Here is an 18,225-nt window from a genome sequence, read left to right as displayed (position 1 = left end):
GGCTCATTTTGGGGCATTTTTGGGGCATTTTGGGCCATTTTCGTGTCATTTTGGGGCATTTTGGGCACATTTTGGGTCATTTCAGGCTCGTTTTGAGCTCATTTTGGGCCATTTCAGGCTCATTTTGAGCTTGTTTTGGGGCATTTTGGGCTCATTTGGGCCATTTCAGGCTCATTTTGGGCTCATTTTGGGCCATTTCAGGTTCATTCTGGGACATTTTGGGCCATTTTCGTGTCATTTTGGGCACATTTTGGGCCATTTCAGGCTCATTTTGAGCTCGTTTTGGGGCATTTTGACTCATTTTGGGTCATTTCAGGATCATTGTGGGCTAATTTTGGGCCATTTCAGGCTCATTTTGGGCCATTTTCGTGTCATTTGGGGGCATTTCAGGCTCATTTTGGGCTCATTTTGGGCCATTTTGGGCTCATTTCAGGCTCATTTTGGGCCATTTTGGGCTCATTTTGGGCCATTTTCATGTCATTTTGGGTCATTTCAGGCTCATTTTGGGCTCATTTGGGCTATTTTTGGCTCATTTTGAGCCATTTTTGTGTCATTTGGGGGCATTTCAGGCTCATTTAGGCTCATTTTGGGCCATTTTCATGTCATTTTGGCTTCATTTTGGGCTCATTTTGGGCAATTTCAGGCTCATTTTGGGTTCATTTTGGGCTCATTTTGGGCAATTTCAGGCTCATTTTGGGTTCATTTTGGGCTATTTTAATCTCATTTTGGGGCATTTTGGGCCCATTTGGAGCATTTCAGGAACATTTGGGGTCATTTCAGGCACATTTTAGGTCATTTTGGGCACATTTTGGCTCATTTTGGGTCATTTTGGGTTGTTTTGGGGCAATTTCACGCGAAATAAGCCCACAGGAAGACGGCGCCGCCCATCAGGACGATGGCATTGACGTCGACCAATCGGCTCCAGCGAGGGTCCTCGAGGGGCGGGGCCGGCACTGGGGACACGCCCCCCGGTCCACGTGACCCCGCCCCTTCTGGTGGCTCCGCCCCCTGAGTCCCCGGCTCCGCCTCCACGTCTGGGAGAAACGGGAGTGAGCGCCCGGACGCCTGGGTCCCTCCCGAACTCCTGGGTCCCCCATTTGGGTCCCTCCCGCACTCCTGGGTCCCTCCCGAACTCCTGGGTCCCCTCCCGAACTCCTGGGTCCCTCCCGAACTCCTGGGTCCCTCCCGGACTCCTGGGTCCCCCCCGGACGCCTGGGTCCCTCACCTTGGAGCTGGATGTCACCGCTCACGTCCTTTGATTGGTCGAGGTCGATTCGCGGTTCCCGACTGTTCCGGAGACTGAACACCAATCGGTGGAGCTGCGGGAACCCGGACGCCTGGGTCCCTCCCGAACTCCTGGGTCCCTCCCTGAACTCCTGGGTCCCTTATTTGGGTCCCTCCCGAACTCCTGGGTCCCTCCCGAACTCCTGGGTCCCCTATTTGGGTCCCTCCCCGGACTCCTGGGTCCCTTATTTGGGTCCCTCCCGAACTCCTGGGTCCCTCCCGAACTCCTGGGTCCCTCCCGAACTCCTGGGTCCCTTATTTGGGTCCCTCCCGAACTCCTGGGTCCCTCCCGAACTCCTGGGTCCCCTATTTGGGTCCCTCCCAAACTCCTGGTTCCCTCCCGAACTCCTGGGTCCCTCCTGAACTCCTGGGTCCCCTATTTGGGTCCCTCAGAACTCCTGGGTCCCTCCCGAACTCCTGGGTCCCCTATTTGGGTCCCTCCCGAACTCCTGGGTCCCTCCCGAACTCCTGGGTCCCCCATTTGGGTCCCTCCCGCACTCCTGGGTCCCTCCCGAACTCCTGGGTCCCTCCCGAACTCCTGGGTCCCTTATTTGGGTCCCTCCCGAACTCCTGGGTCCCTCCCGAACTCCTGGGTCCCCTATTTGGGTCCCTTGGGGCACTCCTGGGTCCCTCCCGGACACCTGGGTCCCCTATTTGGGTCCCTCCCCGAACTTCTGGGTCCCCTATTTGGGTCCCTCAGAACTCGTGGGTCCCTCCCTGATCTCCTGTGTCCCCGGACGCCTGGGTCCCTCAGAACTCCTGGGTCCCCTATTTGACTCACGTGCGCGTGGGGGATGGGCGGGAAGCAGAGGGACACGCCCACCACGATGCCCCCGGTGAGGACGAAGAGCAGGAGCGCGAAGTGCAGGTAATGGAGCCCGCAGAGCAGGGGGGGGCAGCGCCCGGGGGCCCCGCACGACCCCGTCCCCAGCGCCACCTCGGGGAGCAGCCGAACCAGCCCCAGACACAGCCCCCCGACCAGCCCCCAGAACGCGCCCTGGGGGCGGGGAACGGGTCAGCCGGACGCCTGGGTCCCTCCCGGACGCCTGGGTCCCCTCCCGAACTCCTGGGTCCCTCCCCAACTCCTGGGTCCCCTCCCGAGCTCCTGAGACCCTCCTGAACTCCTGGGTCCCCTATGTGGGTCCTTCCCGGACGCCTGGGTCCCCTCTCAGACACCTGGGTCCCCTCCCCGCACTCCTGGGTCCCCTATTTGGGTCCCTCCTGAACTCCTGGGTCCCCTATTCGGGTCCCTCCCGAACTCCTGGGTCCATTGGGGCACTCCTGGGTCCCTCCCACACTCCAGGGTCCCTCCCGCACTCCTGGGTCCCTCCCAAACTCCTGGGTCCCCTATTTGGGTCCCTCACGAACTCCTGGGTCCCTCCCCGCACTCCTGGGTCCCTCCCGAACTCCTGGGTCCCTTGGGGCACTCCTGGGTCCCTCCCACACTCCTGGGTCCCTCCCGCACTCCTGGGTCCCCTCCCGAACTCCTGGGTCCCCTATTTGAGTCCCTCCAGAACTCCTGGGTCCCTCCTGAACTCCTGGGTCCCTCCCAAACTCCTGGTCCCCTATTTGGGTCCCTCCCGCACTCCAGGGTCCCTCCCGAACTCCTGGGTCCCTCCCACACTCCTGGGTCCCTCCCGCCCTCCTGGGTCCATTGGGGCACTCCTGGGTCCCTCCCGCACTCCTGGGTCCCCTATTTGGGTCCCTCCCCCACTCCTGGGTCCTTTGGGGCACTCCTGGGTCCCTCGCTGCGACTCACGGGCTCGTTGACGCGGGGCACGAAGACGGCCAGGAAGAAGACGGCGGCCACCGGGGGGGCCAGGTAACTGGCCACGGCCTGGATGTAGTCGAACAGCCGCCCCCCCTGCGCCGCCTCCACCACCGGCAGCCACGCCAGGCTCAGCCCCACCATGGCCGCCACCCACAGCCTGCGCCCGGACGCCTGGGTCCCTCACCGCCCAGACGCCTGGGTCCCCAGGACGCCTGGGTCCCCCTTAACCCACACCCCTGGGTGCCCCGGACGCCTGGGTCCCCTATAACCCACACCCCTGGGTCCCCTCTGGCCCCTTCATCCCCATTGAGCTGAGCTCTCGGACGCCTGGGTCCCCTTTAACCCACACCCCTGGGTCACCCGGACGCCTGGGTCCCTTATAACCCACACCCCTGGGTCCCCTTTAACCCACACCCCTGGGTCACCCGGACGCCTGGGTCCCTTATAACCCACACCCCTGGGTCCCCTTTAACCCACACCCCTGGGTCACCCGGACGCCTGGGTCCCTTATAACCCACACCCCTGGGTCCCCCGGACGCCTGGGTCCCTTATAACCCACACCCCTGGGTCCCCTTTAACCCACACCCCCCAGGTCCCCTCTGGCCTCTTCATCCCCATTGGTCTGAGCTCTCAGACGCCTGGGTCCCTTCTAACCCGGACGCCTGGGTCCCTCTTGAACTCCTGGGTCCCTCCCGAACTCCTGGGTCCCCCCGCACTCCTGGGTCCCTCCCCGAACTCCTGGGTCCCTCCCAGACTCCTGGGTCCCCCCGCACTCCTGGGTCTCCCACACTCCTGGTTCCCCTGCACTCCTGTGTCCCCCCGGACGCCTGGGTCCCCCCGGACACCTGGGTCCCTCCCAAACTCCCGTCCCCCCCCGGACTCCTGGGTCCCCCGGACGCCTGTGTCCCCCCGCACTCCTGGGTCCCCCCGCACTCCTGGGTTCCCCGGACGCCTGGGTCCCCCGGACGCCTGGGTCCCCACCTGCCCGCGATGAGCAGCTCCCGGGGCCCCGCTCGGGGCCGCAGCCTCTTGTAGACGTCGAGGCTGAACAGGGCGGCCGAGCTGGCGAAGATGGAGGCCAAGGACGACATGAGCGCGGCCAGCACCACGGCCAGCATGAGGCCCCGCAGCCCTGGGCGGGGCAGGGGGCGGGGTCACCGCGGGGACCCGCCCACGGCACCGACAGACCCGCCCACAGCACCAACAGACCCCCCCAGACCCGAGAATGGGGGGCTAATAGCCCATTAATAGCGCTAAGAGTGGGTTAATAGCCCATTAATAGCGCTAATAGGGAGCTAATAGCCGATTAATAGCCCCCAATAGTCCCCTAATAGCCTCTAATAGCCCCCTAATAGACACCAATAGTCCCCTAATAGACTCTAATAGCCCCCAATAGTCCCCTAATAGTGTCCAATAGTCCCCTAATAGCCTCTAATAGTCTCTAATAGCCCCCTAATAGCCCCCAATAGTCCCCTAGTAGCCTTTAATAGTCTCCTAATAGCCCCCAATAGTCCCCTAATATACTCTACTAGTCCCCAATAGTCTCCTAATAGACTCTAATAGTCCCCTAATAGCCTCCAATAGTCCCCAATAGTCTCTAATAGTCTCCTAATAGTCTCTAATAGTCCCCTAATAGCCTCTAATAGCCTCCTAATAGTCCCTAATAGTCCCCAATAGTCTCTAGTAGCCCCCTAATAGCCTCTAATAGCCTTCTAATAGTCTCTAATAGTCCCCTAGTAGAATCTAATTGCCCCCTAGTAGTCCCCAATAGTCTCCTAATAGTCTCTAATAGTCTCCTAATAGACTCTAATACTCCCCAATAGTCCCCTAATAGCCCCCAATAGTCTCCTAATAGCCCCCAATAGTCCCCTAATAGACTCTAATAGTGACCTAATAGTCCCCAATAGTCCCCCAATAGCCACAATGGCCATGAGCGCGGCCAGCACCACGGCCAGCATGAGGCCCCGCAGCCCTGGGGGGGGCAGGGGGCGGGGTCACCGCGGGGACCCGCCCACAGCACCGACAGACCCCCCGGGACCCTAGAATGGGGGGCCAATAGCCCATTAATAGCGATAATAGTGGGTTAATAGCCCCCTAATGGACTCTAATAGCCCCCAATAGTCTCCTAATAGTCTCTAATAGCCCCCAATAGTCCCCAATATTCCCCTAATAGACTCTAATGGCCCCCAATAGTCCCCTAATAGTCTCTAATAGTCCCCTAATAGCCCCCAATAGTCCCCAATAGTCTCCTAATAGTCTCCAATAGTCCCCTAATAGCCACCAATAGTCTCCTAATAGCCTCTAATAGTCTCCTAATAGTCTCTAATAGTCCCCTAATACACTCTAATTGCCCCCTAATAGTCCCCAATAGTCCCCTAATAGACTCTAATAGCCCCCAATAGTCTCCTAATAGTCTCCAATAGTCCCCTAATAGCCCCCAATAGTCCCCTAATAGACTCTAATAGTCCCCTAATAGCCCCCAATAGTCTCTAATAGTCCCCTAATAGTCTCCTAGTAGTCTCTAATAGTCCCCTAATAGCCTCTAATAGTCCCCTAATAGACTCTAATTGCCCCCAATAGCCCCCAATAGTCCCCTAATAGCCTCTAATAGTCCCGTAATAGCCCCCTAATAGCCCCAAATAGTCCCCTAATAGTCCCCTAATAGACTCCTAATAGCCTATAATAGCCCTAATAGTCTCCTAGTAGCCCTTAATAGTCCCTGATAACCCACTATTAGCCCCTAATAGCCTCTGATAACCCACTATTAGGCCCTAATAACCCCTAATAACCCCCTATTAGCCCCAATAGCTCCTAATAACCCACTATTAGGCCCTAATAGCCCCTAATAACCCACTATTGGCCCCTAATAACCGACTATTAGCCCCTAATAGCCCCTGATAACCCACTATTAGCCCCTAATAACCGACTATTAGCCCCTAGTAGTCCCTGATAACCCACTATTAGCCCCTAATAACCCACTATTAGCCCCTAATAGCCCCTAATAACCCACTGTTGGCCCCTAATAGCCCCTGATAACCCACTATTAGCCCCTAATAACCGACTATTAGCCCCTAATAGTCCCTGATAACCCACTATTAGCCCCTAATAACCCACTATTAGCCCCTAATAGCCCCTAATAACCCACTATTGGCCCCTAATAGCCCCTGATAACCCACTATTAGCCCCTAATAACCGACTATTAGCCCCTAATAGTCCCTGATAACCCACTATTAGCCCGTAATAACCCACTATTATCCCGTAATAACCCCCTATTAGCCCCTAATAGCCCCTATTAGTCCCTAATAGCCCCTAATAACCCCCTATTAGCCCCTAATAAGGCCCTTGGTGCGCACCGGGGGGCAGGAGGCTGACGACGAGCTGGGGATAGGCCAGGTTGGAGCAGCCCAGGGGGCTCCCGCAGGCGCGGAGGCAGCGCTGGGGGTCGGCGCAGCCCACGACCTCTGGGGGGCGTCGCCGAGTCAGCGGCGCCTCGGCCGGCCAAGATGGCCGCCCGGAGACGGGCGCCCAAGATGGCCGCCGAGCGTGTGGGGGAAAGGAGCAAGATGGCCGCCTAAGATGGCTGCCACTCAAGATGGCCGCCACTCAAGATGGCGGCCCAGCATGGCGGCCCAAGATGGCCACCACTCAATATGGCTACCCAAGATTGACCCAAGGTGGCTGCCCAAGATGGCTGCCACTCAAGATGGCGGCCCAATATGGCTACCCAAGATGATGGCCGCCCATTGTGCTGGTCCAAGATGGCCGCCACCCAATATGGTGGCCCAATATGGCTACCCAAGATTGGCCCAAGGTGGCTGCCCAAGATGGCTGCCACTCAAGATGGTGGCCCAAGATGGCCGCCAAGCATGGTGGTACAATATGGCCACCAGTCAAGATGGCCGCCCAGCATGGCGGCCCAAGATGGCCACCCAATGGGGTGGCCCAAGATGGCTGCCACTCAAGATGGCGGCCCAATATGGCTACCCAAGTTTGGCCCAAGGTGGCTGCCCAAGATGGCTGCCACTCAAGATGGCCCCCACTCAAGATGGCTGCCCAGCATGGCGGCCCAAGATGGCCGCCCATTGTGTTGGTCCAAGATGGCCACCACCCAAGATGGCTGCCCAGCATGGCGGCCCAAGATGGCCGCCCATTGTGCTGGCCCAAGATGGCTGCCACCCAATATGGTGGCCCAAGATGGCCGCCAAGCATGGCGGTGCAATATGGCTGCCATTCAAGATGGCTGCCCAGCATGGCGGACCAATATGGCCGCCCAAGATGGCAGCCCTGCACGGTGGCCCAAGATGGCTGCCAAGATGGCGGCCCAAGATGGCTACCACCCAAGATGGCTGCCCAAGATGGCTGCCAGTCAATATGGCCACCCAAGATGATACTTGGCAGCCATATTGAAAGGCAGCCATCTTGGGCGGCCATCTTGGGTGGCAGCCATCTTGGCGGCCATGTTGCGTCACCCCATTGATCAGCTGTCCGTGAGTAGCCATGTTGGGCGGCCATCTTGAGAGGCAGCCATCTTGGGCGGCCATCTTGACTGGCAGCCATCTTGGGCGGCCATCTTGGGCGGCCATCTTGGGCGGCCATCTTGGGCGGCCATGTTGACCAGCCCTATCAAGCCATTATGTTGGGTGGCCATGTTGGGCGGCCATCTTGGATTGGCCAAAGAAGCTCAGGGGACACCAGGGCGGCCATAGAGGGTCAAGACTTGGCGGCCATCTTGGGTGGCCATGTTGGGTGGCCATCTTGGGCGGCCATCTTGGGCAGCCCTACCAAGCCATTATGTTGGGCAGCCATCTTGGATTGGCCAAGAAAGCTCAGGGGACACCAGGGCAGCCATAGAGGGTCAAGACATGGCGGCCATCTTGGGCAGCCATCTTGGATTGGCCAAAGAAGCTCAGGGGACACCAGGGCCGCCATAGAGGGTCAAGACTTGGCAGCCATCTTGGGTGGCCATCTTGGTTAGCCCTGCTGGGCGGCCATCTTGGATTGGTCAAAGAAGCTCAGGGGACACCAGGGCGGCCATAGGGGGTCAAGACATGGCGGCCATTCTGGGCGGCCATCTTGGGCAGCCATCTTGTGTGGCCATCTTGGGCGGCCATCCTGGATTGGCCAAAGAAGCTCAGGGGACACCAGGGCGGCCATAGGGGGTCAAGACATGGCGGCCATGTTGGGCAGCCATGTTGGGCAGCCCTACCAAGCCATTGTGTTGGGCGGCCATCTTGGTGGCCATCTTGGGCGGCCATGTTGGGTGGCCATCTTGTCTTGGCCAAAGAAGCTCAGGGGACACCAGGGCGGCCATAGAGGGTCAAGACATGGCGGCCATCTTGGGCGGCCATCTTGGGCGGCCATCCTGGATTGGCCAAAGAAGCTCAGGGGACACCAGGGCGGTCATAGGGGGTCAAGACATGGCGGCCATCTTGGTGGCCATCTTGGGCGGCCATCTTGGGCGGCCATGTTGACCAGCCCTACCAAGCCATTATGTTGAGTGGCCATGTTGAGCAGCCATCTTGGATTGGCCAAAGAAGCTCAGGGGACACCAGGGCCACCATAGAGGGTCAAGACTTGGCAGCCATCTTGGGTGGCCATCTTGGTTAGCCCATCTGGGCAGCCATCTTGTCTTGGCCAAAGAAGCTCAGGGGACACCAGGGCCACCATAGAGGGTCAAGACATGGCGGCCATCTTGGCGGCCATGTTGGGTCACCCCATTGATCAGCTGTCCGTGAGTAGCCATGTTGGGCGGCCATCTTGAGAGGCAGCCATCTTGGGCGGCCATCTTGACTGGCAGCCATCTTGGGCGGCCATATTGGGCGGCCATCTTGGGTGGCCATCTTGGGCGGCCATCTTGGGCGGCCATGTTGACCAGCCCTATCAAGCCATTATGTTGGGCGGCCATGTTGGGCGGCCATCTTGGATTGGCCAAAGAAGCTCAGGGGACACCAGGGCGGCCATAGAGGGTCAAGACTTGGCGGCCATCTTGGGTGGCCATGTTGGGTGGCCATCTTGGGCGGCCATCTTGGGCAGCCCTACCAAGCCATTATGTTGGGCAGCCATCTTGGATTGGCCAAGAAAGCTCAGGGGACACCAGGGCAGCCATAGAGGGTCAAGACATGGCGGCCATCTTGGGCGGCCATCTTGGGCAGTCATACCAAGTCATTATGTTGGGCGGCCATGTTGAGTGGCCATCTTGGATTGGCCAAGAAAGCTCAGGGGACACCAGGGCAGCCATAGAGGGTCAAGACATGGCGGCCATCTTGGGTGGCCATCTTGGGCGGCCATCTTGGGCGGGCAGGGGCGGTGCACTGACCGGGGAAGAGGACGCGGGCGGCCATGCCGGGCAGCACCATGAGGAACATGGGCAGCACCTTGAGGTACCCGCAGACGACGCAGCCGCCGCGCACGTGGGTGAGGGAGCGGCCGGCCAGGCAGCGCTGGACGATCACCTGGGGGGCGCCCAGTCACCCCCAGTGCATCCCAGTGCCTCCCAGTGCATCCCAGTGCCTCCCAGTTCACTCCCAGTCCCATCCTAGTGACACCCAGTGACTCACAGTAACACCCAGTGCATCCCAGTGAGTCTCAGTGCCCTCCCAGTCCCATCCCAGTTCACTCCCAGTCCCCTCCCAGTCCCTCCCAGTTCACTCCCAGTCCCATCCCAGTGATCCCCAGTGCCACCCAGTGACTCCCAGTGACTCCCAGTGCTTCCCAGTGACTCCCAGTGACTCTCAGTGCCCTCCCAGTCCCATCCCAGTTCCCCCCAGTCCCATCCCAGTTCACTCCCAGTCCCATCCCAGTTCACTCCCAGTCCCATCCCAGTTCACTCCCAGTGACTCCCAGTGACACCCAGTGCATCCCAGTGCATACCAGTCCCTCCCAGTCCCATCCCAGTTCACTCCCAGTCCCCTCCCAGTGTCCCCTAATCACCTCCCAGTCCCATCCCAGTTCACTCCCAGTCCCTCCCAGTCCCTCCCAGTTCACTCCCAGTCCCCTCCCAGTCCCCCCCAGTACCCTCCCAGTGCTTCCCAGTGCCCCCAAATCACCTCCCAGTGCCCCCAAATCACCTCCCAGTGCCCCCCAATCCCCTCCCAGTCCCTCCCAGTCCCTCCCAGTGCCCCCAGTCCCACCTGGTCGGTGCACCAGTACCACGCGGAGATGACCCCCAGCCCCAGGATGAGGACGACCCAGGGCAGGTCCCAGTGCCTCCCAGTCCCTCCCAGTGCCTCCCAGTTCATTCCCAGTCCCTCCCAGTCCCATCCCAGTTCACTCCCAGCCCCTCCCAGTTCCTCCCAGTTCACTCCCAGTGCTCTCCCAGTGCTCCCTAATCTCTCCCAGTCCCCTCCCAGTGCTTCCCAGTGCCCCCAAATCACCTCCCAGTGCCCCCCAATCCCCTCCCAGTGCCCCCCAATCCCCTCCCAGTCCCCCCCAGTGCCCCCAGTCCCACCTGGTCGGTGCACCAGTACCAGGCGGAGATGACCCCCAGCCCCAGGATGAGGCCGGTCCAGGGCAGGTCCCCGTCGCGGGGGCTGCGCAGCAGGTTGAAGGCGTCGGGCCGGGGGCGCCCGCAAGGACCCGTGACATTGGGGGGCAGGGCCAGGGGGTAGAGGCTCCGCAGCCCCTCGTAGCCGCCCACGGCGCCCAGGGCTGCAAAAACCAGTATAAACCAGTATAAACCAGTATAGACCAGTATAAACCAGTATAGACGAGTATGGACCAGTACGGACCACTATGGACCAGTACGGACCACTATGGCATTGGAGTGATCCGCCCCAGTCCCTCCCAGTACCAAACCAGTATAACCTAGTATATCCCAGTATAACCCAGTATATCCCAGTATACCCCAGTATCACCCAGTATGGACCACTATGGCATTGGAGTGATGTGTCCCAGTCCCTCCCAGTTCCTCCCAGTACCAAACCAGTATATCCCAGCATATCCCAATATGTCCCACTATAACCCAGGATATGCCAGTATGTCCCAGTATATCCCACTATAACCCAGTATATCCCAGTATATCCCACTATAACCCAGTATATCCCAGTATGTCCCAGTATAACCCAGTATAACCAGTATAACACACTATAACCCAGTATACCCCACTATACCCCAGTATAACCCAGTATAACCCAGTATATCCCAGTATAACCAGTATATCCCAGTATAACCAATATATCCCAGTATAACCCAGTATAACCAGTATACCCCGTATAACCAGTATAACCAGTATCTCCCAGTATCTCCCAGTATAACCAGTATACCCCGTATAACCAGTATCTCCCAGTATAACCAGTATGACCAGTACACGCACCGTATCCCGCCAGCACGGCCGCCCCCAGCACCATGATGAGCGTCTGCAGCAGGTCCGCGAACATCAGCGCCGTCAGGCCCCCTAGGCCACGCCCACCAATCAGGACACGCCCCTCAGGCCACGCCCACCCCAGACCCCGCCCCTTCCCCTTTAATCCCCGCCCACCCGCCTTTAAACCCGCCCCCATTGACCCCCAGTGATTCCCCATTGGCCACGCCCCCAATGTGGCGACGCCCGCCAATAAGACCACGCCCCCTTATTCAGGACACGCCCCATAGGTCACACCCACCATACGGCCACGCCCCCTCCCCATTAAGCCCTGCCCACTGCCATTTAAACCCAGCCCTTAGCCCCTGTTATCCCCGCCCCCTTAAGCCCCGCCCCATTTTGCCCCTGCCCCATTTAACTCCTCCCCATTCAGGCCACACCCACATCATGCCCCGCCCATGTCAACCACGCCCACACAAGACCCCTTAGTCCACGCCCCCTTTACCCCCCATTGCCCCTTTAGCCTCGCCTACCCCCGCCCCCGCCCCCTTAGGCCCCGCCCCCTTAGGCCCCGCCCCCTTTACCGGTGATGGTGTAGAGGGCGGTGACCCCCAGCAGCGCCCCCACGGCCGGGAGGAGCCCCCAGCCCAGCGCCGCCCGGATGAAGATGGCGCCCGAGTACATGTCGACCTGCGCGCAACCCATAGAGACCCATAGGGACCATAGAGACCCATAGGGACCCATAGAGAGACCATAGAGAGACCATAGAGAGACCATAGGGACCATAGAGACCCATAGGGACCCATAGAGACCCATAGAGAGACCATAGAGACCCATAGAGAGTCCCACAGAGACCATAGAGAGAGACCATAGAGACCCATAGGGACCATAGAGACCATAGAGACCCACAGTGACCATAGAGACCCATAGAGACCCATAGAGACCATAGAGACCCATAGAGACCATAGAGACCCATAGGGACCCATAGAGATCCATAGGGACCCATAGGGACCATAGAGACCCATAGAGATCATAGCGGCCATAGAGAGACCATAGAGACCCATTGAGACCCATAGCGACCCATAGAGACCCGTAGAGACCCATAGAGACCATAGAGACCCATAGGGACCATAGAGACCCATAGAGAGACCATAGAGACCATAGAGACCATAGAGAGACCCACAGAGACCCATAGGGACCATAGAGACCCATAGAGACACCATAGAGAGACCATAGAGAGACCATAGAGACCATAGAGAGACCATAGAGACCCCTAGAGACCCATAGTGACCATAGAGACCCATAGGGACCCTCTATAGATCACCCCGACCCGCAGAGATCACCCCTGGCCCCAATAGACCCCCCCCAACGCCTACGGATCCCCTATAGAACCCCTATATGTCCCCTATGGGCTCCCCAACCTCTAAAGATACCCTACAGATGCCCTATAGCCCCCCATAGACCTCCCAGGCTCTATAGTTCCCCTAGACATCCTCTATAGCCCCTATAGACCCCTCCCAACCCCTATAGATCCCCCATAGCCCGCTCAACCCCTATAGGTCCCCTGTAGATCGCCTACATATCACCCATATCCCCTATAGACCCCCAACCCCTACGTCCTCTGTAGCCCCTATAGACCCCTCTTAACCCCTATAGATCCCCTCTAGGTGTCCTATATGTCCCCTATATGACCCCTATAGGTCCCCTATACCGAGATCTTGGTGGCCATGTAAAGAACCAGCGACAGCAGCGCCAGGAACAGGCGGATCCGCCCCCCCCCGAACCGCAGGGCCAAGAACTGGGGCATCGTCGTCACCTGCGGACCCAGGCGTCCGGGGGACCCAGGCGTTCGGGGGGACCCAGGAGTCCGGGGGGGACCCAGGAGTCCGGGGGGGACCCAGGAGTGTGGGAGGGACCCAGGAGTTCGGGAGGGACCCAGGAGTTCAGGGGGGACCCAGGAGTCCGGGGGGGACCCAGGAGTGTGGGAGGGACCCAGGAGTTCGGGAGGGACCCAGGAGTCCGGGGGGGACCCAGGAGTCCGGGAGGGACCCAGGAGTGTGGGAGGGACCCAGGAGTTCGGGAGGGACCCAGGAGTCCGGGAGGGACCCAGGAGTGTGGGAGGGACCCAGGAGTCCGGGAGGGACCCAGGAGTGTGGGAGGGACCCAGGAGTTCGGGGGGGACCCAGGAGTTCGGGGGGGACCCAGGCGTCCGGGGGGGACCCAGGAGTCCGGGGGACCCAGGAGTGCAAAAGGGACCCAGGAGTGCAAAAGGGACCCAGGAGTTCGGGGGGGACCCAGGAGTTCGGGGGAACCCCCCACCCCATCACACCCCACCCCGGACACCCAGACCCCGCCTCCCATGGCCCCTCCCTCCAATAGGCCCCGCCCCCAATAGGCCCCGCCCCCCAATAGGCCCCGCCCCCAACTCACCCCCGCCCGCATGTAAATGGGGACGAAGACCCAGCCCAGGAGCAGCACGATGAACATGCCCTGGGGGCGGGGCCAGGGGAGGGGGCGTGGTCACATGGGGCGGGGCCAATGGGAAGGGGCGGGGCCAGGTGGGGACATTATGGGGGTGCGTGTGAGGAGGCCATGGGGGGGTCTATAGGGGTCTATAGGGGGCTATAAGGATTATAGGGGATTGTTTGGGTCTATAGGGCTCTATGGGGGTCTATAGGGTTTGTAGGGGGCTATAGGGGGCTATGGCGTCTATAGGGTTTGTATGGGGCTATAGGGGTCTATGGGGTCTACGGGGGCTATGGGGGGCTATAAGGGCTATAGGGGATTGTTTGGGTCTATAGGGCTCTATGGGAGTCTATAGGGTTTGCAGGGGGCTATAGGTGTATATGGGGGGCTATGGGGTCTCTAGGTGTCTCTAGGTGCCTATAGGGTCTCTAGGGGTCCATAGGGTCTCTGAGGGTTCTACGGGTGTCTATAGGGTCTCTAGGTGTCTCTAGGGGTCCGCAGGGTCTCTGAGGGTTCTATAGGTGTCTATGGGTGTCTATAGGGGTCTATAGGGATCTATAGGGTCTCTGAGGGTTTTACAGGTGTTTGCGGGTGTCTATAGGGTCTCTGGGGCTCCACAGGGTCTCTGAGGGTTCTATAGGTGTCTGTAGACATCTATAGGGGTCTCTGGGGGTTCGATGGGTGTCTTTAGGGGTCCATAGGGTCTCTGAGGGCTCTATGGGTGTCTATGGGGCTCCATAGGGCTCTATGGGTGTCTATGGGTGTCTATAGGTGTCTATGGAGCTCTATAAGGCTCTATGGGGCTCTATGGGGCTCTATGGGTGTCTATGGGGTTCTATAGGGCTCTATGAGTGTCTATAGGTGTCTATGGGGCTCTATAAGGCTCTGTAAGTGTCTATGGGTGTCTATAGGGCTCTATGGGTGTCTATGGGGCTCTATGGGTGTCTATGGGCTCTATAGGTGTCTATGGGGCTCTATGGGTGTCTATGGGTGTCTATGGGGCTCTATGAGTGTCTATAGGTGTCTATAGGGTTCTATGGGTGTCTATGGGGCTCTATGGGTGTCTATGGGCTCTATAGGGCTCTATGGGTGTCTATGGGGCTCTATGGGTGTTAATGGGGCTCTATAGGGCTCTATGGGTGTCTATAGGGCTCTATGGGTGTCTATGGGGCTCTACAGGTGTCTGTGGGGCTCTATAGGGCTCTATGGGTGTCCATGGGGCTCTATGGGTGTCTATGAGTCTCTATAGGTGTCTATGGGGCTCTATGGGTGTCTATGGGTGTCTATAGGGCTCTATGGGTGTCTATGAGTCTCTATAGGTGTCTATGGGGCTCTATGGGTGTCTATGGCCTCTATGGGTGTCTATGGGTGTCTATGGGGCTCTATGGGTGTCTATGGGTGTCTATAGGGCTCTATGGGTGTCTATGGGGCTCTATGGGGCTCTACGGGTGTCTATAGGTGTCTATGGGGCTCTATGGGGCTCTATGGTTGTCTATGGGGCTCTATAGGGCTCTATGAGTGTCTATAGGTGTCTATGGGGCTCTATGGGTGTCTATGGAGCTCTATGGGGCTCCATGGGTGTCTATAGGGCTCTATGGGTGTCTATTGGGCTCTATAGGTGTCTATAGGTGCCACTCACGCTCCACTCGAACCCCCCCACGGCGATTCCTCCGGCCGCCCCCGTCCCCGCCAGCCCCACAAAGTGACCGGAGCCCACGTTGCTGGCGAAGAGCGACGCCCCCACCTGGGGACACGGGGACAATGGGGGCGATGGGGGCAATGGGGACATTGGGGCAATGGGGACATTGGGGGCAATGGGGGCAATGGGGACATTGGGGCAATGGGGACATTGGGGGCAATGGGGACAATGGGGACAATGGGGGCAATGGGGGCAATGGGGACAATGGGGACATTGGGGACGATGGGGACACATATGACCCCCCTCCCAGTACCCCCATATCCCCCCCATGTCCCCATATGCCCAATGTCCCCTCCATATCCTCATGTCCCCCATTGTCCCCATTGCCCCCATTGCCCCCAATGTCCCCATTGCCCCCATTGTCCCCAATGTCCCATTGACCCCAATGTCCCCATTGACTCCAATGTCCCCATTGCCCCCAATGTCCCCATTGTCCCCATTGCCCCCATTGCCCCCATTGCCCCCAATGTCCCCATTGTCCCCATTGTCCCCATCACCCCCAGTGTCCCCATTGTCCCCCATTGTCCCCATTGCCCCCCAATGTCCCCATTGACCCCAATGTCCCCACTGACCCCAATGTCCCCATTGACCCCATTGTCCCCATTGCCCCCAATGTCCCCCATGTCCCCATTGACCCCAATGTCCCCATTGTCCCCATTGCCCCCATTGCCCCCAATGTCCCCCATTGCCCCCATTGCCCCCAATGTCCCCATTGCCCCCAATGTCCCCCATGTCCCCATTGCCCCCAATGTCCCCATTGTCCCCATTGTCCCCATCACCCCCAGTGTCCCCATTGCCCCCCAATGTCCCCATTGCCCCCCAATGTCCCCATTGACCCCAATGTCCCCACTGACCCCACTGACCCCAATGTCCCCACTGACCCCATTGTCCCCATTGACCCCAATGTCCCCAATGTCCCCATTCCCCCCATTGCCCCCATTGTCCCCATGTCACTCACGGGTCCCCAGCTCATGCTCCGCCCCGCCAGGAAATACCCGCTGATGGTGTCACGGCGACCGCGGCGCAGGGACTGGGGACACCAGTGACACCAGTAAGGGACACCAGTGACACCAGTATAGAGAGCACCAGTGCTCCCAGTAAGGGATCCAGGGCTCCCAGTATAGAGAAAACCAGTGCTCCCAGTATAGGGGCAACCAGAGTTCCCAGTGCTCCCAGTATAGAGAACACCAGGGCTCCCAGTAAGGGACACCAGTGACACCAGTATGGGATCCAGGGCTCCCAGTATAGAGAAAACCAGAGTTCCCAGTATAGAGGAAACCAGGGCTCCCAGTGCTCCCAGTATAGAATCCAGTGACCCCAGTATGGGGTCCCCAGTCCTCCCAGTGCTCCCAGTATGGGTCAGGGGGGTCAGGGAGGGGGTGGGGTGGGGGGTCAAGGGTCAGAGGTCAAAGGTCACTTGGGGGGCGCGACCGCTTACCCAGAGCCCCACGGCGAGAACCAGGACGAGGTACCCGACGAGCACCCCCAGGTCCCAGGGGGACACGGGCGCCGGCGGCTCCATCGCGGGGACCCAGGAGTTCGGGAGGGACCCAGGCGTCCGGGGGGACCCAGGAGTTCGGGACTCAAGAGTTCAGGAGGGACCCAGGAGTTCGGGAGGGACCCAGGAGTTCGGGACTCAAGAGTTCAGGAGGGACCCAGTAGTTCGGGAGGGACCCAGGAGTTCGGGGGGGACCCAGGAGTTCGGGAGGGGACCCAGGAGTTCGGGAGGGACCCAGGAGTTCGGGAGGGACCCAGGAGTTCGGGACTCAGGAGTTCGGGACTCAGGAGTTCGGGAGGGACCCAGGAGTGCGGGGAGGGGACCCAGGAGTTTGGGAGGGACCCAGGAGTTCGGGGGGGACCCAGGAGTTCGGGAGGGACCCAGGAGTTCGGGACTCAGGAGTTCGGGAGGGACCCAGGAGTGCGGGGAGGGGACCCAGGAGTTTGGGAGGGACCCAGGAGTTCGGGGGGGACCCAGGAGTTCGGGAGGGACCCAGGCGTCCAGGAGGAGACCCAGGAGTTCGGGAGGGACCCAGGAGTTCGGGACTCAGGAGTTCGGGAAGGGACCCAGGAGTTCGGGGGGGACTCAGGAGTTCGGGAGGGACCCAGGAGTTCGGGGGGGACCCAGGAGTTCGGGAGGGGACCCAGGAGTTTGGGAGGGACCCAGGAGTTCGGGAGGGGACCCAGGAGTTCGGGAGGGACCCAGGAGTTCGGGAGGGACCCAGGAGTTCGGGAGGGGACCCAGGAGTTCGGGAGGGACCCAGGCGTCCGGGGGAGGGACCCAGGCGTTCAGGTTATAGGGGACCCAGGCGTTCGGGCCTGACCCCACCCCCTTCCGTGCCGCTTGGGTGCCCCCCAAGTGACCGGAGTGGACCCAGGCGTCCGAGAGGGGACCCAGGCGTCCGGGGGCCTCAACCCTTCCCCCCATTGAACTGCTGAGCTTTGCACAAATGTGCCCCTCCCCCCCCACTGCCAAGAGGGGACCCAGGCGTCCGGGGGGGGGACCCAGGAGTGCGGGGGGGACCCAGGAGTTCGGGAAAGGGACCCAGGAGTGCGGGGGGGACCCAGGAGTTCGGGAGGGGACCCAGGAGTTCGGGGAGGGGACCCAGGAGTTCGGGAGGGACCCAGGAGTTCGGGAAAGGGACCCAGGAGTCCGGGTCCCCTTTTGGGTGTCTCCTCTTCCTCATTAACGGTGTCTCTACCTAATTA

At 59.8% G+C, this 18,225-nt stretch overlaps 2 protein-coding genes across 2 annotated transcripts in view; one reads left to right on the top strand and one right to left on the bottom strand.

Annotated features, from left to right (window-relative positions):
• The window catches only part of LOC309450727 (E3 ubiquitin-protein ligase BRE1B-like), a 152,807-nt gene that overhangs the window by 75,236 nt on the left and 59,346 nt on the right, over positions 1–18,225 (top strand). The gene's annotated exons all lie outside the window — the stretch shown is intronic.
• Positions 798–17,060, bottom strand: LOC309450737 (sodium/glucose cotransporter 2-like). Its single transcript, XM_082073811.1, has 15 exons — positions 16,958–17,060; positions 16,478–16,549; positions 15,460–15,564; positions 13,785–13,844; positions 13,066–13,170; positions 11,939–12,044; positions 11,367–11,447; positions 10,503–10,702; positions 9,372–9,507; positions 6,409–6,516; positions 4,037–4,187; positions 3,044–3,212; positions 2,066–2,281; positions 1,226–1,319; positions 798–1,034 (listed from the first exon to the last, which is right to left on the bottom strand). Exons 1-15 carry the CDS (start codon positions 17,039–17,041, stop codon positions 850–852), a joined length of 1,872 nt encoding a protein of 623 aa, XP_081929937.1. The 5' UTR covers positions 17,042–17,060; the 3' UTR covers positions 798–849.

Source organism: Streptopelia decaocto (genome assembly GCF_964273445.1).
Source record: "Streptopelia decaocto genome assembly, chromosome: 28".
In the NCBI taxonomy this organism is placed as follows: domain Eukaryota; kingdom Metazoa; phylum Chordata; class Aves; order Columbiformes; family Columbidae; genus Streptopelia; species Streptopelia decaocto.
The sequence above is the reverse complement of the archived record's forward strand: the minus strand, read 5'-3'. Positions and strand labels throughout refer to the sequence as shown.

Coding starts and splice junctions, on each gene's coding strand:
- LOC309450737 (XM_082073811.1), bottom strand. CDS start 17,041: ATGGAGCCGCCGGCGCCCGTGTCCCCCTGGGACCTGGGGGTGCTCGTC. Junction 11,448..11,938: donor CGCCCTCTACACCATCACCG/GTAAAGGGGGCG, acceptor GGCGTGGCCTAG/GGGGCCTGACGGCGCTGATG. Junction 1,320..2,065: donor CGCCCATCCCCCACGCGCAC/GTGAGTCAAATA, acceptor GGGTTCCCGCAG/CTCCACCGATTGGTGTTCAG.